Genomic DNA, 24,545 nt, shown 5'->3' on the forward strand with positions numbered 1-24,545 from the left:
CCTGCTTTTCAAGATTAAGTGAAGAACTTTTGCATCTCCTAAATTTTGAAGGATCATTTTGGGATATTCTGTTTTTGATAAATTCACTTTTGGTTTTATTCATTTATTGTTTATATCACATGGACTATTTATTTTTTGATACACCACTCAATTTTTCATATTATCATGTTTTAGATTTGTTCACAGCAATATTTATTGTTATTTGTAGCTGTTTCTTTGCGCATCTTTTTCTTTTTTAATATTGGTTTTAGGTTTTGGTATTTGACCTATAGAGGTGCAGCATTTAATTACGCTTTATTTAGTTATAGCACTTGTGCACATATTTTTTGTATATATTGATTAGTTAGCGCATATATCCCCTTCTTTTTTCCCTGATTGTTACAAGTATTTCCTAGGTAGTCAATTGGTAACTGCGGCCTGGTGGCTACACCCTGATTTGTTTAACACATTCACCTCGTTGGAGGCTGCAGTAGTTGGATCTTTGGAGGGACTTCAATTCTTGGTCTATAGAGGGCCACGAGCCCCCTATATTCTGACCCCTTCCATGCTAACCACACTGCAGGCATGGAGGGCGGGACTCCAATGTGACAGTTATAAAAAAACAGCTGTTTCTCCTAATGCACCAATTTGGCTGAACCCCAACCTGGCTCAGATCCATAGGATCTTGGATCCTTATGCCTGGACCAAACATGGCCTTAAAATAATCTCACAAATAGTATCACACCAGTCATTAATTTTCCTTTCTCAACTTTCCACTGTATATAATATCCCCAATTACTATCACTTTAGGTATCTGCAACTCTCCCATGCCTTTGCAGCTCAATTTCCATGGTCCTCCTGCATGGTTGTTCAGTCAGGATTAGAACGGGTGCTCTGAACAGAGTGTAGTGAGAATCCCGCTTCACACCTGTATGCTCATCTGATTTTTGCATCACTATCATGCTTGGATGGGCTCCAATCTCTGTGGCAACGTGACATTCTTGCTCTGGACAATGATGACTGGGATGACGTTTGGGATTTCCCTTTTAAATTTTTGGTCTCCATATGTGACCGCCTTGTGCAATTTAAAATAGTTCACAGTGCATATTTTACACCCCACAGGCTTCACATAATGAATGTGGATATCTCGCCGGAGTGCTGGCGGTGTAGTAGCTCACCCAGAGACTTTGCACATATTTTTTTGGCATTGTCCCAAGATCAAGACATATTGGCAAGAGGTTCTGGCTCTGATTGATCTGGTTGCCTCTATTTCAATCCAGCCCTCGATGGAAGTATGTCTATTGGGACTGGTTGAAACTATTGTGCTGACTGTTGCTAAAAGAACGTTGATCGGGATACTCCTTTTCTATGCCATAAAAATATAGCTATGCAATGGAAGAAACCCTTCTCCCCATCTCTGTCTCAATGGAAACCTTTAGTGTATGACAGTCTTCCCCTATACAAAGATACATACATGAACAGGGGTTGTCCCAAGAAATATGACAAGGTATGGCGTACATGGTTGACTGAACCCTCAACAGCTTGACTAATGCAATAAGTTACTATCCCTCTGTATAGATCTGTTGTCTCGGATGATTCTAACTACCCTTCCTAGTTGTCATCTTTACTATCGTGTCTGTTGGAGGATACCTTGTGTAATTAAAATGATTGGCACCGCCAAATTTGGGGTCATCCTCAGTCCCCTTCCACACATTCAGCTATATAGTTTTATATGATTGTTTCTGATTTTAGCATACTAAATATGTTTCGTTTTTGTGTATGTTTGTAGAAAAAATTGAATTAAACAGATTTAAAAAAAAAAAAAGGGGAATGATGAGGACTGCTGGCATTATATCATCAGGGTGTTTTTGTTTTCATCACCAAGGTTCAATAATAATTAATACAGAAGGGCATCTCTCTCTTGCAGTTCAATCGTGCTCCTTTTGCAGCGCTGTAATGTCACTTGGGAACACTTGGCAGGTACATTTTTGTTCTCTAACTCATCAGTCTGGTGCAAGTAAAACTGTGTGGCCAGCTGTCTTGTCATGATCTTCAGAACAAAGAATGAGACAAGTAGCTCCATGTTAAGCAAAAACACATAGATTGCATGCACTGCAACTTCCAGAGGCAGTATCAGGATTTTTTCATCAGTCAAAAGGAATAAAAAAAGAGGCATCTGAATGAGGAAGGTAAGAAGCAAAAATCCAGCCAGTTCCGGCACCTGGTTTAAAGAGAGAATACAGTCTTACGTAGTATGCACAATATGAAAATTGGTCATTAGAGCAAATATCCAGACAGAAATAACAAGATAAAAATGAATAGCTTGTTAGAAGATAAAATAACAAAACCAGCTTTTGCTGCAATCTTCAACCTACAGATTTTCCCCATAATACTTTTTTCTGCAACTAGATGTCCTTAGTTTAATAACCTGCATCAACCCACTGCATCAGAGCCAAGGTCATCCTGGACCTGCCCCAACCTGTGACTGGGCAGTGAAAGGAGAAGTAACACACCGACAAGCTAATTTCCCTGCCTCTCTGCATTCTCTTCCTATCAGCATGCTTCTTGTCAGCACATGAACTGATTGGCTCCTTGTACTGCTTCTTCCTCTCATTTTCCAGCTCTACTGTACAGGAAATACAAGAGGCTGATACCTAGTCGATGTATTGTGCATTGTGTATCCCTGCTTTGCTGGGAAAAGAAACAGCCAGAACACTGTTCACAGTACACAGAGTTCTATGTTTTTGTGAACACAGAACTCTGTGTGATTGAACACAGCTGATCAGCTGCCTTCAGCCAAAATCATTGGCTGCAATCAGCTGCCAAACTCGTAGTGTGTCCAATCACAGCACAGGACAGCAGGGGGCACACACATACACGCCCCAAACCTAGAAGCAATTTGGCAGCATACAGGTATGTTGTCCAACCTGCCTGTGCCATTCTCCTGCAGTCAAACTACTGTTGGTGGGTAGTAAGTAGTTAAGGATTGGTAAGCTGCAATATAATAGGATTTTTTCATCATACTTGCCTGTAAAATCCTTTTCTTTGAGTACATCATGGGACACAGAGTTAGGCTAACATTCATTGCCTGCTGGGTTATACTTCATCTCCAGGTGAATGGACACTGGTAGACCAAAGAAAAAAGAGAGACTTCCACCATTTCAAGTGTGGAGTATGGTGGTCCCATCCCTACTATTGAGCAATAAAAAGTAACCCCCTAAATGGGACTTTGACAGACCACCAACTCAATGATAAAAAATATCTTTTAATAATATATAATATAAAAAACATGTGCCATTAACATATAACATGAATACATACAATGCATCACATGGAAGATAAGAAAAAATATACACAAATACAAATCATCCTCAGTACTCGCCAAAGGGGTTGCTGTCCCTGAAGTCTGACGCGTTTCCAGTAGTCAATATTCAGATACCTTCATCAGGGTTTGAGAGTTGGATGTGTTTACAAAAATATTGATTCCACTGGAGAATTTTTATATTATATATTATTAAAAGATATTTTTATCATTGAGTTGGTGGTCTGTCAAAGTCCCATTAAGGGGGTTACTTTTTCTTGCTTACTGGTAGACCAAAGGTCTTTAGACAGGAAGTGATCCCCTATATAACCCCTCCCATACAGGAAGTACTTCAGTTTTGTAGCAAGCACTGAATCCTCAAAAAGAGGGGAAGAACCACTGTGTCCCATGATGTACTCAAAGAAAATGATTTTACAGGTAAGTATGACAAAAAAATCCTATTTTCTTTTTCATACATCGTGGGACACAGAGTTAGGCTAATATTCATTACCTGCTGGGACATCCCAGAGCAGTAGCCTTGAGGGGAGGGAGACACCATGCCAAACAATAGCCATCATACCTTATTCTGCAGCCCACAGGCAGGTAGCAGCCTTACAAATCTGAGCCACAGATACCTGATGGCGAATAGTCCAGGAGGTTCCTACACCCCTATTAGAATGAGCTCTCACCCTAAAGGGAGGAGCTTTGCGTTTCAGACCTAGGCCTAAATGACCAATTGATGAACCCAATTGGCAATGGAAGCTTTGGAAGCTGCCTGCCTCTTCTTGGGTCCTTTTGGTAAAACAAAAAAGGAGTCTGATCCTCCGATCTCCACAGATCTAGACAAAAAAACCTTGACTGCCCGGACAACGTCCAAAGAATGCAGTTGTCTCTCTTCCGCCAAACGAGGCTGAGAGAAAAGAATAGAAGGCAAATTATTGTCCTGATTTAAATAAAAGGCCGACACCACTTTTGGCAAAAAGGATGGAACAGGTCATAACACGACCCTGTCGTGGTGAAGGATCAAGTATGGTTCCCTGCACGAAAGGGCCGCCAACTCCGACACCCTTCTAGCTGAGGTGATGGCCATCAGGAAGGCTAGCTTGTGTGACAGCAAGTTTACTGGAATTTCCTTGATAGGCTCAAATGGTTGTTTCTGTAACACAGACAGTACCAAGTTCAAGTCCCAAGGACACATAGGTGACCTAATGGAGGGAAACAAGCGAGTTGCCCCCTGCATAAAGGTTTGGATCAGTGAATGGGAGGCTAAAGGTCTTTGGAAGAATACTGACCTCTGATTGTACTCAAAGCCAATTTGATTTCCACATCTGACTGTAGAAAAGAGAGAATTCTCCCAATCACGTATTTCCGAGGATGCCATTTTTTGGTTTCACACCAAGCAATATAAGTCTTCCAGACCTTATGATAGATCTTCCTAGTGACAGCTTTTCTAGCATTCACTAGGGTAGACACCACTGGTCCCTGGTTTCAATAACCATGCCATCAAATTTAGAGATTGTAAATTGGGGTGGAATATAGGACCTTGAGACAGTAGATCGGAGCGACGTGGAAGCGTCCATGGCCCGTCTATTGTCAGTCTCATAATCTCCAGGAACTAGGGTCTTCTGGGCCAGGCTGGTGCCACCAGAATGACTGGAACTCCCTCTCTCCGAATCTTGAGCAACAAATGTGGAAGGAGAGGGATCGGAGGGAAAGTATAAATCAGGGGGTACTGGCTCCATGGAACTACCAAAGCATCTGCTCCGATTTCCAGAGGATCTCTTGTTCGGGACACAAACTGTTGAAGCTTGTTGTTGAAACTGGATGGCAGTAGGCCGGCCCCTGGCCATCCCCAACATTGGCAAATTTCCTGGAACACCCCGGGGTGTAGAGACCATACCCCTGGGCAGATCTGCTGGCGGCTGAGATAATCTGCCTTCCAGTTCTCTACTCCCGGGATATGGACTGCCGATAGAATTGGCACAAGTCCTTCCGCCCAGGCTAGTATGTGTTTCACCTCCTTCAGAGCTGAACGACTCCTTGTACTGCCTTGGTGGTTTATATATAGGCCACTGCAGTGGTATTGTCGGACTGAACCCTGATAGGGCAGTCCTGAAGCTCCGCCGTCCTGGACCATAGGGCTTGACGTACTGCCCCTAATTCCAGGACGTTGATGGGCAGGATCTGTTCTGTCCTTGACACCATTTCCCCTGAGCTGTGAGCCCTTCTAGGGTAGCTCCCTAGCCTGAGAGACTGGCATCTCTAGTCAGTACTCTCAAAGTTACCGGGAGGAAGGATCTTCCCTTTTGCAGGTTCTGATCCGGCAACGTGATAACAAAAAAACTTGCCACCAACCTCACCTATATCTGGCTATCGCAGTAAGCGGCATTGGAAGGCTAAAACAGGTAACAACATAGCCTGGGGAATTCCCAGGAAAAAGCAAAGCCTACTTACCACCAACTCATATTTTATTGTTAGGACACAGATACCAGGGTGCCGTGACGTGGCTCAAGCATGCGTTTTCAAATGCGTGCAAACTAAACCTCTGTTTTTAACGCATACTGTTAGACAGGTTTATTTGGTTGTCTGCGAGCTGGTGGCAAGTAGGCTTTGTTTTTTCCTGGGCATTCCCCAGGCTTTGTTTCCTGTTTTAGCCTTCCAATGCCGCTTACTGTGATAGCCAGCTATAGATGAGAGTGGTGGCAAGTTTTTTGTTATCACATTTGTGTTTGCATTGGTCCAGCAATGCACCAGCATCTTTGTGGCCATTGTGCTATTTGCTGGGTGTTTGGTGTGCTCCTGTACCTTTAAGAAGGGGTGGGCTCCCCTTCAGTCCACCTGCCCTCATTTATTTATCAGAATGCATGTGCCTCCACTGTGGGGACACTCATATTTTAGTGTTAGGACCACAGATACCAGGGTGCTGTGACGTGGCTCTGTGGCTCACGCATGCGTTTGCAAATGCGTGCGGACTAAACCCCTGTTTTTAATGCATACTGTTAGACAGCTTTATTTGGTTGTCTGCGAGCTGGTGGTAAGTAGGCTTTGGTTTTTTCCTGGTCATTCCCCAGGCTTTGTTGTTATCTTATCCTGCAACCACCAGTTTAGGCTTAAGTGTGCCCGAGGAGATAAGAGCATTGGATAATCCAGGGCTTGTCCTCTCCTGTTCCAAGCCAACAAGATGTCTTGTTGTAGAGGCCTGGAATGGAACTGGGCATAGGGCATCGCCTCGAAGCAGGATACCATCCTCCCTAGAAGACTCATACAGAGCCGAATGAAGGGTTGTCTGGTGCCCCTTATCTGATGCACCTGATCCTTCAGGGCACAGATCCTTGCAGGTGGCAAGAATACTCTTGCTTGGACCGTATTTAGGATCAGACCTAAATACTTTAGACTTTGTGCTGGTCTCAAGGTTGACTTTTCGGTATTTATGATACAGCCTAAGCTTTCAAAATACCGCACTGTGTTTGTTATGCTCTGTTCTAGAGCCTGTAGTGAGTGATCTCTGAGCAGGAAGTCATCCAGATACCCAAGCACCAGGATCCCTTGGGTCCTTAAAAGACCCAGTACTGGTGCTAGGACCTTTGTGAACACCCGGGGAGCTGTAGCAAGTCCGAAGGGTAAAGCCACAAACTGAAAATGACGTTCCTCTACTGCAAATCGCAGGAACCTCTTGATGAGGCTGAAAGATAGGTACGTGTAAATACGCGTCCTCTATATCAATGGAGGCTAGAAAGTCTCCCATCTGGAGTGAGGCTACTACTGAGCGGACAGACTCCATCCGAAAGGATCAGTAGATACTGGTTAAGGGATCTTAGGTCCAAAATGGGCCTTGTGTCCCCATTTGGTTTTTGAACCGTAAATAGGTATGAGTAAAACCCCATGCCCTTTTCAGGTACAGGAACCTCTACAATCACTCCTTGATGCACTAAATGATGTAGTGCCTGAAGCAATAAGTCTGCTTCTTGGAGGATCCGAGGGAACGTTGGATCTTAAAAACCTCTGAGGGGAACCCCCCGCAACTCCAGCTTGTAACCGTGGGATATAGCTGAGGTGACCCACTCGTCCTGAACTATTGTTCTCCAAATGTCCGCAAAGTGCAGCAGCCTTTCCCCCACCCGATGAAGTAGGAGCGGACCAAAAGAAAGGCTTGGTGCTGGGTTTAGAAGAATTTTGGACCCAGGGCTTTTTCTAGCCCCTGGCCCTAGCTCCCTGTTGGCGGTGGAACTGCCTTGGCGCTGAGACATTTGAGGAAGCAGTCCCTGAGGTTTTAAACGCGGGACGCCTACCAATAACTTCTTATAAGGAAGCTCGGCTGACCAGTTCTTAAACCACAAAAGTCTGCGCATTTGTACAGACAAGAGAGCCAAATGAGAAATCTGCTGTATTGAATCCTTTAAGGCGTCAACAGCAAAACACAGCACTCGAGGAATATCTGCCTTATTTCAGGCAGATCATCCTCCTGGTTAGGCCTATCAGGCCGTTTGAACTGATCCTTTACGGACTGGCAGATACCAATTGCTGCAACAGCTGGCTGAATAGCTGAACTGGCCAAAGAAAAGGAAGCCTTTCATAAGGACTCCAATTTCTTGTCAACAGGGCCTTTCAAGCCCTGTGCGCTATCTACTGGACAAGTCAAGTTCTTGTTTAAGGAAGAGACTGCTGCATCTACGGCTGGCATGCTCTACTTCTTAGCGAACTTTTCATCCATGGGATATAAAAGGGAAAACCTCTTATGAGGAACAAAAATCCTGTCACGATGTTTCTAATCAGCATACACGGCCTGTTCCAACAGAGGGTGTAAGGGGAAAGCCTGTGTGGCCTGAAGAGGCCTCAGAGATCCCAAAAGGGGACCAGTGAGGCTCAGTAACCTCTGCAAGAGGCAACCTAAATGCAGAACAAACCATTTTGGTAAGAGTCAGGATCAAAAGCCTCTGTGATTGAGAGGCAGACACCAACTGGATATATTCTTGTCCAGATTTCTCGGAAGCAGACTCATCCGCCAGGCCATCCAGAGAATCCCCGGCTTTAAGCTCTTCCCCATCCTCAACCCATTCCTGCTCCAGACTAGGAGGCTCCAGGGAGGGGGTCACGCTCCCCGCTTCTTGCCACCCTTGTCATGCTTCTTGCCACCCTGCGGGATGGAGGCAATCATGCCAGCAATCCTGTGCTCTAAACCGGGTTAGGGCTGAGGACAGTTCATCCTTAGTGATAAAGGGTGAAGCAGCAGCATTGACTGTAGGCACAATCCCAGATAGGCGCAGCGGCTCAGATTGCCCGGAAGCCTCTGGTCCTTCAGGGGATACAACACTAGGGATATGACTACGTTCATCAGGAACTACTGATGACATAGGTGTGTCCTTCCCTGTAGTGTTAGTCCCGCTCCTCTTTTTTGAAGACATTTACTAGCCACAAAAAGGGAGTACCTGGGTGTAGTATTAAAACACCTCAGAAGGGAGACCCTTTAATAGGGCTCACCAAGCCCCTATGCAACAATCCTGCTAAGCACCTTTAGCCTGCCAAGCAACATCTGGTGACTCATGTGACCCAAGTAAGAAGAAATGAACTGCAAGTGCCTGGTTCAGAGCCTGCTCTGTGTCCCACAACTACCTTCTGGAAGCACTGCATGCTTGGCATACACAGCTTAAATAAGCTGGCTGTGCGCCGGAACGTTCTGCGCATGTGTGCACACCCCGGCGAACGGGTGTGGCCGTATTTGCGTGTGACGCAAATCTTCGTGCGCCAATGTGCGGCGAAGCCACGTGCACTATGGTCGCCAAACAAACTGCTGAGCCCAGCAGCGCTTTTGCAAGCGCACATGCACCATGGCGAACCGAGTCGAAATGGCGCATCGTCATGCGCCATCATACAGGTAAACAGCCAGATACAAGCAAAAAAGGTGCAAACACCCACAGCTAGCCCAAAAACTCCCCCCTGTATAGTCACCACACACAGGTGTCCAGCCTCTAGTTAGCTTGACTGATTGTTACAATCACTGGGACACCCCACAATAATAATAAAGGGGTTTCACTTACCTGTCCAAGCGCAGGGCAGCTTAGAAACTAAGAGCCCAATCTTCACCCTTCATGGCGAGTTCCTGTCACCTGAGGACCTTCAAGGACTGGATACCCTTTTCATGTTCAGGGGCCACTCCCTTGGACCTGCACAGCACCCTGAAGGAATGCCTTAGCCCTGTAGTGTCCAGGATTCCACTTTGCAGGATCTGTTTGTGGGACTAGAAACCTGGAGCTCAGAGAGCTCAAACAACCGTGCCATCCACCTTGCAGGCACTGGTAAAAAACAGAAGTACTTCCTGTATGGGAGGGGTTATATAAGGATCACTTCCTGTCTAAAGACCTTTGGTCTACTAGTGTCCATTCACCTGGAGATGAAGTATAACCCAGCAGGTAATGAATATTAGCCTAACTCTGTGCCCCATGATGTATGAAAAAGAAATTACATTTTTGTTTTTAAGTTTAATACTGCTTTAAAGTAACAGCAATACAATTGATTTCAGCTTACCTTCTCATGTAAATTTCCAATGTAGCCCAAGTAAAGTCTCAGGATTTCAATTACTGTGATAATTGTGACAGCTGTGACTAAGAGAAATTGATAGTAGCCTGGAAGCAAGAAGTACTGCAGAAAGAAAGAGAAGACAGAAGATACCTGTTTCTTTTTTAAAATTGCTGCAAAAATAAGTGGAGTACCTAGACAACAAAAAACACTTTATGGAAAAACATAGACTATGTTCCATCTCAGGTGGAAGACTTACATATATGGGCCCCATTCACATAGGGCAATTATCTGTGCATCATGTGCAAGACCATTTTTTACTGACACGGGGATGCACAGGTGTTGTGTGCATCCCTGTGCCAGCATCCCATTGTTGTCTATTGGGACATGTAGCTGCACAGACACAGTTGCTGTGTCCCAATATGACGTGTGGGTCCCGGAACGCACCCAGTGTGTGTTCACGGACCCGTACCTGCATGGCATATTGGGACACCGTGGCTGTGTCAATGCAGCCGCATGTCCAAACATACAACAATGGGATTCCAGCACAGGGATGCAAGCAACACCTGTGCATCCCGTGATGGTAATAGACAGCCCTGCATGTGGTACACAGCTAATTCCCCTGTGTGAACAGGGCCATATAATTTAATGCCACAGTTACTCAAGGATTTAAGATGGCGCTGAATTCACCAAGTGATGGACTATGAAAGGGCAGGATTAGAGTTTGCAACACTTATTATTTTTAAAGAAGAGGCTCTTTTAATTGATAGCCAGTGGAGTTATCATCATGTTCATAGTCTATAGCAACTGCATTTGCTTGGTCAAGTACAGGATTTTATCTGGGGTGTGGAATTACAATTCATATACTAAATATAAACCTGATCATTCCTAGTTATATAGGAGTTTAAAATTAAAAGGTTGGTCCACCCAAAACTGTTACCATTTTGAGATTCCAGTGGTAAGACTACCACATCTGATTTCCAAAGTCTACTTAAAGAGAAGGTCTGCCCACCCCTGCAAAAATTAAAAGCCAGCAGCTACACATACTGCAGCTGCTGACTTTTAATAATAGGACACTTACCTGTCCTGGAGTCCAGTGATGTCGGCACTGTAGCTGATGTTTCTATCAGCTGTCCGGTCCTGCCGCCGGCATTGCGGGTAAGAGAACCCTGCAGTGTAGCATTACAGCTTTGCGTCGGGTCCCTACTGAGCATGAGCGAGGCACCGCTGCGCTGTCAAACACAGGTATCCGCTCCCCCCCCCCCCTCGAAAAGTGCCAAATGTAGCACCAGAGGGGGCGAGGAGACAAATGAGTGGAACTTTTGGGTGCAACTCCACTTTAACTTTCATAACCATGAAGTCTTACTTTATCTGTATTATATTTTCTTTACTGTAAATCATTAAGCAGAGGTTATGAGACCTGTTTTTAGGCCCTGACAATAGTTCTTGTTTCAAAAGAGTGCAGAAATACCTATTTGCTTAGTTTAAACATGACATTTTGTCAAACATATTATTTTCTCCTATAGCTTCAGTCACATCACTATGTTAGTGTACTGCTTAGGCACAATTACTGTTGCTAGACATTCTCTATAGTATAGCAAATCTTTACTTTTTGAGTTCAGGTCCACTTTAGTAATGGGCATATATGCTATATTACCAAATATATTGGGACACCTGCCTTTACACACACATGAACTTTAATGGCATCCCCGTCTTAGTCCGTAGGGTTCAATATTGAGTTGGCCCACCCTTTGCAGCTTCAACTCTTCTGGGAAGGCTGTTCACAAAGTTTAGGAGTGTGTCTATGGGAATGTTTGACCATTCTTACAGAAGAACATATGTGAGGTTAGACACTGATATTGGACGAGAAGGCTTGGCTCACAGTCTCTGCTCTAATTCATCCCAAAGGTTCTATCGGGTTGAGGTGAGGATTCTGTGCAGGCCAGTCAAGTTCCTCCACCCCAAACTCGCTCATCCATGTCTTTATAGACCGTGCTTTGTGCACTAGGCCAAACCATTTGGTGGAGGGGGGGATTATGGTATGGGGTTACTTTCAGGGGTTGGGCTTGGCCCCTTAGTTCCAGTGAAGGGAACTCTTAAGGTGTCAACATACCAAGACATTTTGGACAATTTCTTGCTCCCAACTTTGTGGCCTATGACTGCACACCATTGCACAAAGCATGGTCCAAAAAGACATGGATGAGCGAGTTTGGGGTGGAGGAACTTGACTGGCCGGCACATTTAGGAGATATGTACTGTACCTATAGGTAAGCCTTATTATAGCTTTAATAAAAAAAGCAGCAATTACTCCACTACAAGAGTTCTTTTTATTATACTATACTTCTGTAGGGATCTGCTGCCCTCTACTGTTTGAATTTGTAAAGGCCGATAAATATATTATGTATGCACCTCCTGCCCCTGGGTTGTTGGCTTTAAAATCCAAGGAGGAGGAAGTAGAAGGAGAGAGAAAGTCTCAGCCACATGTCCTATCCAAGCCAGAAGCGACTATTTTGCAAGTATTCCTATGTTCAATTAGTTTAACTGCAGCTGCTGGGTGTGTGACTATCCTTGTGACAGACAGAGTATCTCTGTCCTATTGTCATAATTTCACATCTATAGTGTCACATAACCAGGTCTGTGCTACTGTATGTATGTAGTGGTCTGTTAGAGAAATTATACTTTAAATGTCAGTTATGAAAGACGCCATTTTGTTTATCATGGCCTAGAAATAAACTATAGATAATATGGAGTCAGCAATATATGGACTCAGTAATATAAAATGCTTAGATCTGCAGTTTTGCATATATCCTGTATTTTTGTGTTGACTTGGGGAGTTTTCAAGTCAGTATCCTGTAACCATTGTTAGATGAAGATAAAGTCTGTAACAGACACTTCCACCTTTCCTGTTACATCCAGAATAAAGTTGAAAATACATGAGACTGGGCATGTTTTAAGACAGGAAAGGGGGGTGTCCAGGGCTTATAAAAAAGACATGTACCACAGTATTTTCCTTAGAAATGACGATGACAGCATGAACATGTAATGCTATTCATTTCTCTTGCATATGCAATAAATATTACCTTGATGCCCGAGGACGGGCTGAGACGGTGAATTATTTCCCTAACAATTTGGTCCTTCGAGGAGCCGAGAGTCCCCCGAGAAGCACTGGCCAACTCAGTGACCGATGACCGTACGGCAAAACTGTAAGTCCTCCGTCTTAAATTAGACGTTAAAAAGAGGCCGGTCCGCTAAACTAGTGCCTCCCGGGCAGCGACTTACCGGATCAGCACAAGAGACCGCTCTCGGGACAAGGTAAGATTTTTATTTTTATTTTATTATTAACCTTTTGTGTTAGACTTGATTAGGAATTTGATGAATAAGGGGTTTGAATATATACATACAATATAGAGATTGATCGAATGTTTATCTGTTTCTGTCCTATCTGCTTTACTCTTGTTGAGGGGAAATAAGTGGTCACGTATTCCCCGTATAGATCCGTCTGTGGCCATCCTGGATGGGCAGACCTAGTGACTAGCCCGCGTTTTGGGAAGACGCGCTCAGGGCGACCTGGCGGCAGTCGAGCACTGCGGGTGTTCTCTCTTGTGTGTTCTTGTTTGTTTCTTCTGGTTAATTGTCATTTGATATAGGGGTATGGTCCCATACTAATATCCGGGTGCAGATAAAGGAAATTTGTCGATTGGATCTTAGATCCAGACAGCCTTGTAAACTGCAGAAAATCCCTTGGGGACACATAAATACTCCTAGATCAAAACCTAAAGAACCTCCCATTGATACAAGGGTGTGGCCTGATAGCTTTCCAGGCATATAAATACCCTTGGATCAAAAATACTTCCAGATAAAGAACCCCCCCCCCGTTGATACAAGGGTGTGGCCTGATAGCTTTCCAGGCATATAAATACCCTTGGATCAAAAATACTTCCAGATAAAGAACCCCCCGTTGATACAAGGGTGTGGCCTGATAGATTTCCAGGTAACAAACAGAGGACATTTGGCGGACCGTAGTGTTCATGCCAGCCTCATATGTTGTATTAATCCTGAGCAGGCACATAAATACCCTTGGATCAAGGACTGAAATATTAAATGTTTTGATAGGATGAAAGAACAGTCGGGAGAATTCAGTCTCCTCGAAATTCTGTAAATGCTCTCTACAAGTTAGTGAAGTAACGATGAAAGAACAGTCAGGAGAACTGTCTCCTCGTAATTCTGTAATTCTCTAAGACACCAGTGTTTTAGCAATACACAAGATCAGTAATCTAGAAGTGATATATCACTACTAGAAAGTCTGTGAGTGATTGCAAGTGATAAGATACTGTGTGCATGTGTTGTGTCATTGTGAGAAGACATTAACAAAAAAAGAGCTCCGTGTGCACGATAAACAAAGTAGGTATGATCCATGGAAAATCTGTTGGTATGAATGAAGATGTTAAGTATATGTGTAGTCTAGACAAAGAGAATGTGACATTTCCTAAAATGTTTGAAAACAAAGTATGATTTTGATGCATTTTTAAATAAGGATTGTTATGTAATACTGTGTAGAAAGCTTAAAAATGATGCCAGCACAAAAATAAGAAAACAGAAGAAATTAGGCCTTCCCCAGGCAAAGAAATGGCTTGAGGAGGCTAACCATAGGTTAAATTCAGAAAACCATAAAAAGACTATGTTTTTGAACAAAGAGGAGGACAATAATATGACCATCCTCTGAAGTTTAGTTCGGCAAGTATTGACTGAACAAAACGTAACAAACCAAATGCAACCTGACTCTCCACTGTTTGTTGTTCCCCCGTGGTCACCTGGGTCACCCGCAGATGCAACCGATTCTCCTATGGCTGCAGCTAAACCCCCTCTCAAGATGACACTTGCTGTCCAGAGGAGTCCACAAGGGACCCCCTTTACAGCAACTGTTACAACATTTTTCGGGGACCTGGTGAACCAATTGATATCCCCCTCAGCAGGGGAACAAACAGAATGTGGAGAGGAAGAGTTTCCACTAACTGAAGTTCCCAAACTTAGGGCAGGACAAAATGTAGGAGGTATAGTAGTCCCCAACACTTTGATGGTATATCGCCCCTGGACCCCTGAGGATGTTAAAAAAACTACTGAAGGGGTACCACATCCCAAGGTCAACATAGCTCAAATCAGGGATGGTATCATAGGAATGATTGCTAACTATCATCTTATTGGGAGGGAAATAGAGCAGGTCATCAGACAGATCCTGGGTCCAGACTGGCATCATGTAGTGGAAGATTGGAGTGGATTAAACAATCAGGGAGTTGTGTTGCCTCATGATGATGCAGCACTTGAAAACAGGAGAAATGCTCTTATAACAAGGATAGAGAATAGATGGATATGTCGAGCCGACTGGTCCATTATAAATCAGTGTGTGCAGGGAGAAGAGGAAACAGTGGACAATTTCATTGTTAGGATGAGGGAGATTTTCAATAATCACTCAGGAATAGAAGTCCCAGTAAATCAAGTAAATGATAGCCCATATGAGCAACAGCTAAAGGATGCAATCTTGAAGGGGCTGTTTGCCCCTATATCAAGTTTGTTACCAAACACATGATCAACCATAGGATCTGCAGACTTCAGGAGCTGATTGAGTATGCGAGGCATGCTGAGCGGCACTTCCAATCAAAAAAGAGATTAAAGAAAGGGAAAGTGTTTATGGTAGGTGAAGGTAATGATGTGTATGTCATTGAGAAGGAGAACAGAAGGATGGCAAACACCTGAACAAGGCCCCGCATTCAGGACTATGAAAAAAAAAAAAAAAAGAGAGGGGAGTGTTTCCTGTGAGGTAAAAGAGGTCACTTGGCAAAAGAATGTAGGTCAAACAGAGAGGAAGAAGCATGACTAGAACATGTTGGTATGTCTGCAGAGAGAGAGATACAGAAGAAAATGATGAGAAAGAATCTGAAATTTTGGATGTGTGCACTGTTCAAACTTGTTTGCATGCTAAAGTCAAGTCAGAAATAATCTTGGTTGTGAAGGGTAGATGGCTAACATTTCTCTGTGATACTGGGGCTTGTAGGACCCTAATACACCCGCTGGATATGAAAAAGGTAAAGAAAAAGGTGTAGTATATGTAAAATCTGCAAAATGGGTTGATGCACCAGGAGGTCATGTCTGAAGGCCTTACTGTGGAAGATCCACAGACAGGTAAAAAGGATCAGTGTAAAATTGTCATTTTGACTAAATGTCCTGTTAATTTGTTGGGTAGAGACATGTTGCACGCTCTTGATATTTCTGTCGTACCAGTGGAAGGAGGTCTCAGAGCCCATCAACTGTGTGAAAAACAAATCACAGCCGTGGATAATGAGCCCTGATACTGGTACAGCCTGGAAGTTGCAAACTGAGGGATTAAATATACCCAAAACCCTGGCAGAAATAATTGACAAAGAGTCTGTGAGGAAAAGGTATAAAGGTCCAGACAAACCTCTATTGCACCATGTACTACAGAAAGACCTCTGGGCCCGATAAGTCCTATGAGAAACAGTTAATGAGTCTCACTAACACTGAAGTGCTCTTAAAATGTCTGTACTGTGATAAGGAAGGAAATAGCGTGGCTACTTGTCTCCTACCATAGCCTATTCTGCAAATATACAGGCAGGATACTGTCCTTGTCTTTCGGTCACCCAGAATCCCAAGGTATCATGGCATGAGCTAGGAGAATTTATCACAAACTGGGTCCAACTGACAGATGAGAAACTAAAATCCAGAGGGATTCAGAGGTATAGGAGGCATAAGGGAGAGAAAGATGGGTGGAGACTCGTGCAGGATTTACAGGTAGTCAATAGGGCCGTATTACCGAGGGCCCCGGTGGTCCCAGACATGCATGTCCTACTGAACGAGCTCTACCCAGAGAACAAGGTATTTTATGTTATCGATAACAGTAATCCTTCTTTTCCATTCCCTTGCACAAAGACAGTCAGTTCTGGGTTGCATTTATGTACACGGGAAAAAAAAAAAAAAAAAGAGGTACACATACACTAGGTTATCCCAGGGATATTGCGAAAGTCCAACTACCTTCTCACAAAGAATGTCCAATAATTTGTCTCGGTTTGTACCTCCCAGTGTGAGTTAAATTCTCTTGTATGTGGATGACATTCTGGTAGTAATGTATGTAAAATTACCATGGTTCTAATGCATTTCCTCGCAGACCAAGGTCAAAAGGTCAGCAAAGACAAATTACAACTGTGGAAAGAAAAGGTGAAATACCTGGGTTACATTTTATCTCAAGAAGGTAGACTTTTGCATGAGATCCGAAAAGAGGCCATCCTTCAAGTCCCCAAATCACATACCAAAAAAGAAATGATGTCATTTCTTGGCATGGCAAATGTCTGTAGAGCATGGATAGCAAATTATGCTACGGAGGTGGCGCCTCTTTCTGATCTCATCTATGGTTCACTAATGGCTGCAAAAGATTCCATTCAGTGGATTGTGCAAGCAGAGGATGCAAGGGAAGCTGCTACAGGACAGCAAAAAACACACATATACTATACAGGTCCCCAAGAAAATGGTGAGGTACGGAAAGCTTTTGATAAAACATGGTTATCAGAAATGCAGAAAACATCACCGGCAGGTGAAAAACAAAAGTGGTTATCTAAAGGGACAATGCTGGTCAATGGTATATATACAAGTACAGAAGGTAAACTCATCTTACCTACATCACTGTTTAGATATGCTGCGTTATTGAGCCATGGGCAAGCCCATATCTCAAAAGGAGGGATGGTACAGGTGATCAACAAGGTGTTCACAACATATGGGTTTACGAACGACTCTAGAAATTTTTGCCTCACATGTCCGCTTTGTACCAGATACCATGCTCAAGGTGCCCTAAGTGCCGGTTCACACTAGACGCGGCACGACTTGCAGGTCGCCTCACCGAGGCGACCTGCACACGACTGCCGGGGCGACTTGCAAGACGACTTCTGTATAGAAGTCTATGCAAGTCGCCCCCAAATAGTACAGGAACCTTTCTTCTAAGTCGGAGCGACTTGCGTCGCTCCGATTAGAACGGTTCCATTGTACAGAACGGGAGGCGACTTGTCAGGCGGCTAGGTCGCCTGACAAGTCGCCCCCGTGTGAACCGGCCCTAAGACCCTTAAGAGGTCATTTCCCACAACCCTCTTATCCCTTTCACATGATATGCATGGATTTTATGATTATTGTTATTTATAAAGTGGGCGGAAGCTTTTCCTGACACACCCAAATGGGCAGTCAGTAGCCAAAGTACTTATTAAAGAGGTGATTCCATTTCATGGGATCCCCTCTGTGATTTACAGTGACAACAGCTCCCATTTTGTAAACCGAACAATACAACAAATTGGTAAATGGTACAATATTGACCTAAAAAAACCACTGTGTCTACCACCCACAATCTGTGGGCACAGTGGAGAGACACAATGGTACCTTAAAAGGTAAACTAAGAAAATTGTTGAAGGAAACAGGGAAAAATAAATGGGTTTAGTGTTTGCCAATGGCATTGTTGAGTATAAGAATTACGCCTACTGCTAAAGGACTAACACCGTATGAAATGCTGTATGGTAAACCTTATTATATTCCACAACTAGCCACCGTTCCTCTCCCTGAAGAGGAAATAGACTTGACTTGTATAATAAGAATGTTTTCATAAAATATTACTGGGTCAGAATGTGTAAATAAGAAAAAGAGCTACCCTAAGACTAAAATGCAAAGTATACCCCCATCAGTACAAGCATTACCAGGAAATTTTACTTGTTTCTCTAACAATGACAGTAATGGTACAAATGTTGGCACCCTATCCCCTGAATACTGTGCAACTACAACCCTTACTACAGACATTAAGTACCAACTAAAATGGTTTCAGGAACAAAAACAGCAATTGGCTGATGTTTGGTGTTTGTGTGGAGATAAGAGACTAAGCCCAGACTACCACCTAGATGGGAGGGTAGTTGCGCCCTTACCCGATTGCTGCTTCCCTTTTATATAGTTCCTATGAGTGATAAATCAATGAAACTACCAGGTAAATACTTTTTTAAAGGAATTAAGCGAGAAACACCACAAGGATCATTTGACAACTGAGTGTATATAGACAAAATAGGTGTTCCACGAGGAGTTCCAGATGCATTTAAAGCGCAGAATCAAATAACAGCAGGACTCACCTCACTCTTCATATGGGTCCAGCCCAACAAGAACGTCGACTGGATAAACTACATCTACTACAACCAGCAGAGGTTTGTGAATTACACCAGAGATGCTATCAAAGGCATAGCAGCACAATTGGACGCCACCTCTTTGATAGCGTGGCAGAACCGTATAGCGTTGGATATGTTGCTGGCAGAAAGGGGCGGGGTATGCAAAATGTTCGGCACCTTCTGCTGCACTTTTATTCCAAACAATACGGCACCTGATGGAAGTATCACCAAAGCCTTACAAGGCCTACAAATGCTATCCGAAGAATTAGCTGAGAACTCTGGTGTAGAGAACCCCCTGACAGGACTTTTCGAAAAATGGTTTGGTAAATGGGGTGATCTTGCAAAAAGTTTGCTTATCTCTATTGTCATGGCAGCCACAGTTCTTACATTGTGTGGATGTTGCTGCATTCCCTGTATTAGGGGAATTCTTCAAAGACTGATTGACACATCTTTAACAAAAACTATGCTCCTCCAGAGCGACACGGAACTATACTCGGAACCTGATGATGAATTTACAACTCTCGCTAAGGACTCATCTGTCTAAATGATAATACCTGGTAAAATAAAATAACCTGGATATTTGAAGTATTGACATTATGAGTATAAAAGGGGGGAGATGTTAGAAAAATTATACTTTAAATGTCAGTTATGAAAGACGCCATTTTGTTTATCATGGCCTAGAAATAAACTATAGATAATATGGAGTCAGCAATATATAGACTCAGTAATATAAAATGCTTAGATCTGCAGTTTTGCATATATCCTGTATTTTTGTGTTGACTTGGGGAGTTTTCAAGTCAGTATCCTGTAACCATTGTTAGATGAAGATAAAGTCTGTAACAGACACTTCCACCTTTCCTGTTACGTCCAGAATAAAGTTGAAAATACATGAGACTGGGCATGTTTTAAGACAGGAAAGGGGGGTGTCCAGGGCTTATAAAAAAGACATGTACCACAGTATTTTCCTTAGAAATGACGATAACAGCATGAACATGTAATGCTATTCATTTCTCTTGCATATGCAATAAATATTACCTTGATGCCCGAGGACGGTCTGAGACGGTGAATTATTTCCCTAACATGGTCACTTGCTGTATATTAGTAGGTGAACCTTTTTATTGCTTTAGCGATACTTTGATTACATTACCTATTAATTTCCCAGGAAGGGAACCCCCTCTGTTCACAGAATCTCTGTGCTAAGTGGAGGCAATGCCAACTTTATTATCAAACCCACTCTTCCATATAGGAAAGGTTCTGGTTCTCTTATTTACCTACTGCAATATCCTGTTTGGGGAAGGCTATTTCTCCACCCCCCACCCCAAGAAAAGAGGGGTACGCTTATTACAGTGTACAAGGAAAAAAGCAAATGTCCACTTCCTACTGACCTTAAGTTCCAACATGATAATCTCAGATATGAACCAGAAGGGAAAGAAGAATACATTGAAATATAAAGCCATCTGGAGGGGAACACTTGACATTACTTCATGGCCTATAGGAATACACAAAATTTAAGAAATGTAATAAAAAGAGTTTGTTGTCAGATATTGTATTTCCCTATGACCCTTTTCATTTAAAAGGTAAGTCTGCTTTTATAAAAAAAATTTAAACCAAAAAAAAAATACCATGTTTATGTTCTCATGGACCTGTGTGCGCTCTAGGCATTCCTATATACTGTAGAATAGTGGTCTGCCAGGTGCATGCACTTTTTGGATTTTTGGATGGAGACAAACAGTATCCACAGGCCTATTACATGTTTGAGTTTCCTTGGGCCACCAACATTCAACAGCTTGTAAACAATTCCAGGCCAGGCCTATACTTACTGTGTGCTGGTAAGGCTTTCCTCCCCAGCCTTATGCTGTGTACACACCACCGGACTTTTCGTGGGACTGAACTCCGAAGGACTTTTCGACGGAGTTCCAGCGAAACGGACTTGCCTACACATGATCACACCAAAGTCCGATCGTTTTGAACGTGATGACGTACAACCGGACTAGAATAAGGAATTTCATAGCCAGTAGCCATGTTCTAAACATGTTCTATTTCTAAAGTCCAACAGGTTTTTCGACAGAAAAGGTCCGATGAAGCCCACACATGATTAAATTGTCCGACGGATTTGTTCCGTCGAACCAGTTCGGTCGTGTGTACACAGCATTAGGGGGAGATTTACTAAAACTTGTGTGCGCAGAATCGGAAGGAGCTGTGCATAGTAACCAATCAGCTTCTAGGTTCACTGTCAAAGCTTAACCCCTTCTCGCCTAAGGGTAAAACAAATGTTAATGCCTAAGCACAATTTTGCAACTTTGACTACTTTGACTTGTGTTAGTCAATCTGTACATATCATCATAACTATTTTGTGTATCCAGGTGGAATATGAATTGTTTTTTTTTTTTAGGCCAAATTGGACTTCCTTTTGGTGCTAAATGGTGAGTGCTTTGCATTTTGTTTATCCTGCCTAAAACACACTGATACTAATTTTTAAAAATGTTTATTTTTTAATTCTACCCAAAATATGCTGACCATAACCTTTGACCTTGACCATAACACTGGCAAACCTTGATCTTGTTATTTTTTTCTTAATTTGTATTCTTTCTTTTTTTTTTTTTTTATTGCACACTCCTGCAAGAAGAGGAAGATACAATGTATCTTACTCTTCGTTCAGAAAAGGAAGTAAACACAGGGGCAGGTTCACAGTGACTGGTCACTGTAATAGCCAATCAGAGGCTATACACAGAGATCAGGTGACCCAGAAATAGGAGTCCTGGGTCTCGATCTTTAGTATGGTCTCTGTGCTGGGAGCGCACTGTGTGACACGCTCCCAGCACAAAGAAAGACCCACCTCCATATATGCATATGGCCAGGAACAAGCTGAAATTACAAACTGATTGATTTCTATGCACAGCTGCACCAGATTCAATGTGCACCAGTTTTAGTAAATCTCCTTCTCAGTGTCCCTGCCCTGTAGCTTTCATTTAACCACTTGCCGACCGGCTCACGCTGATATAAGTTGGCAAAGTAACATATGGGTACATTGTCCCCTTTAAGAGCTGCCGGAGGCGCACGCCCGCTGCATGACGGGGGACCCGATGCGTGTGGTCGGCGGGCGCGATTGACACCAGCCACCTGCGATCCTGGGCAGGAGAGCCAGAACAGGGATTTGTGTGTGAAATCCAGAACAGGGATTTGTGTGTGAAATCCCTGTTCTGTCAGGGAAGAGTAGACAGATTGTTTGTTCCTAGTAAGTAGGAACAGTGATCTGTCTCCTCCCCCAGTCAGTCCCATCCCCCCACAGTAAGAAACACTCACGAGGGAACCCCTTGATTGCCCCCTAGTGTTAACCTTTTCCCTACCAATGACATTTACACAGTAATCAGTGCATTTTTATAGCACTGATCACTGTATAAATGTCAGTGGTCCCAAAAATGTGTCAAAAGTGTCCAATTTGGACGCCACAATGTCGCAGATCACCGCCATTACTAGTAAGAATAATAAAAATGCCATAAAAATGCCATAAATCTTTCCCATAGTTTGTAGATGCTATAACTTTTGCACAAACCAGTCAATATACGCTTATTGCATTTTTTTTTTTTTTTTAACCAAAAATATGTAGAAGAATATATATTGGCCTAAACTGATGAAGATTTTTTTTTTTTAAAAAACATTCAAAAATTTTTGTTTATAGCGAAAAAAATAAAAACCGCAGAGGTGATCAAATACCACCAAAAGAAAGCTCTATTTGTGGGGAAAAAAGGATGTCCATTTTGTTTGGGTACAGCGTTGCACGACCGTGCAATTGTCAGTTAAAACAACACAGTGCCGTATCGCAAAGAATGGCCTGGTCATTAAGCAGGAAAATCTTCCATTCTGTAAGTGGTTAATGTTAGTCCTTTCAGTAATTTTGGCATTTTGACAACTGTGCAACTCTTTCCATATCCATGTTCATATTATTACAAGTATGATCCCAATACAGTTAAAAGAACACAATATTTTTCCCTCTAGTGGTCCTTTAAAGTAAACCTATCATTAGACAATAAAAGAGCTGCAATTGCTAACTTCCTTGTGAAAAAGCCTAATTGCTGTGCTGACTCATCAGCTTCAGTGTGTTGGGTCACTTAGCATGAAAATCAGGAAAGCCAGAAAAAATGTCAGGTTTCCTTATCTATATACTAGTTCTCACTCCATGGTTCAGAATTTGGAAACAAGAGGATCATTATGACAACCAGGTAACTAGAATTCTTTTAGTTCATTCTTGTATGCAAGGCTCAACTTAAACATTATAAACTGACCATGCAATCTCTGTACAATCAACCTTAGATCTACCAAACCTAATATATGGACCTACTGAAACTATTCAATCAGGCAGGCCCTTGCATTACATACTTGTTGGTAGATTTAAAGGAGATTGTAAAATTGAGCTTAGTTTACATATATGTGAATTGGATGCGTTTTTAAATGCATCCAATTCGCATAACATGTGAATTGGATCGGCTTTCAATGGAGCCAGTTCACACATGTGGGGGGGCAGCTGCGGTGCGGTTTTAAAAAGGGTCCTGTGTGCATTTGGGTCCCGTTCAAGTGCGATTTCAGGTAAAAATTTGCACCTGAGCCAGTGAACAGAACCACACTGCACTGAAACGGCAGCCACATATGTGTGAATCTAGCCTCAGATTGTAACGTGAGCAGAGAGCTTGTAGAGCTGTAAACTATAACAGTCCTATATGTAGTTAATAAAACATAAGAATAAACTTGGTACCTGTGTGATATGGTCTGTGTTCCCCACAATCCGTGGTTTTGTTTTGAATAAATAAAGATCCACTGATACTGGCAAGGCCCTGGCGAACATTGCCCGGCAGAGGGGTATGTAGAGACATAGTCACTGCTCACACCATGCTTGTCATTCTGTTCTGATCACACAGCAGGTTTAATACCAGGCTCTCCTAATTGTAAAGTCTTAATGGGATTTCCAGGGGCATGCTGCACTAGAGGGATTAGCCAACTGCTACTTCCATGTCAAAATAATCCTGGTAAAACAAAAAGGCTGTTTATAAAAATATATCAAAGGTGATTCACTAAGAAAGTATAATTTCCATATTCTTAAGGAATGCGTTCACTACAAGCACTCTTGTAAGCCCGATGGAATAGAAACGTCCCTGTTGAGTGTTTGAATAAACACAGATTCTAAAGACTTAAAAAATAAAAATCTTTTAGGGCACATTTACATCTATTCATGTGAGTAGAGGTGCCTTTTTTTTTCTTTGATATGTGTTATTGATGCATGCTGACGTGGATTTTCAATGCATTTTTAAAGTTAGGATTAGTAGTGGATAGAGTTACCAGACAATGAACAGAGCTGTGAACAATAAGGGCTAATGGGATAGTTGCTATGGACCAACTGGATGATTGGGGGATTCTCCAGTGGGTTCCTGCAGTCTAAGCACTGCTTCCTAAGGCCAGTAAAGCTACAATTACATAGGAAGAAAAATAGACAGGTGTCTCTATAGTGTCTTTCTCAAAGAGGTGCTCAGAACATTTAGACTTGCATGTGTAGTCAGATGAAGGAA

At 42.9% G+C, this 24,545-nt stretch overlaps 1 protein-coding gene across 1 annotated transcript; it reads right to left on the reverse strand.

Moving 5' to 3' along the window:
- Positions 1-981: 981 nt before the first annotated feature.
- LOC141127017 (transmembrane protein 17B-like) lies at positions 982-23,884 on the reverse strand. The gene is made up of 4 exons (XM_073613179.1): positions 23,738-23,884; positions 20,373-20,476; positions 9,803-9,916; positions 982-2,200 (listed from the first exon to the last, which is right to left on the reverse strand). The coding sequence occupies exons 1-4, from the start codon at positions 23,853-23,855 to the stop codon at positions 1,877-1,879; spliced, it is 660 nt and encodes a 219-aa protein (XP_073469280.1). The 5' UTR covers positions 23,856-23,884; the 3' UTR covers positions 982-1,876.
- Between the last annotated feature and the right edge of the window lie 661 nt (positions 23,885-24,545).

The sequence above is a fragment of the Aquarana catesbeiana genome, linkage group LG01, assembly GCF_042186555.1.
Source record: "Aquarana catesbeiana isolate 2022-GZ linkage group LG01, ASM4218655v1, whole genome shotgun sequence".
In the NCBI taxonomy this organism is placed as follows: domain Eukaryota; kingdom Metazoa; phylum Chordata; class Amphibia; order Anura; family Ranidae; genus Aquarana; species Aquarana catesbeiana.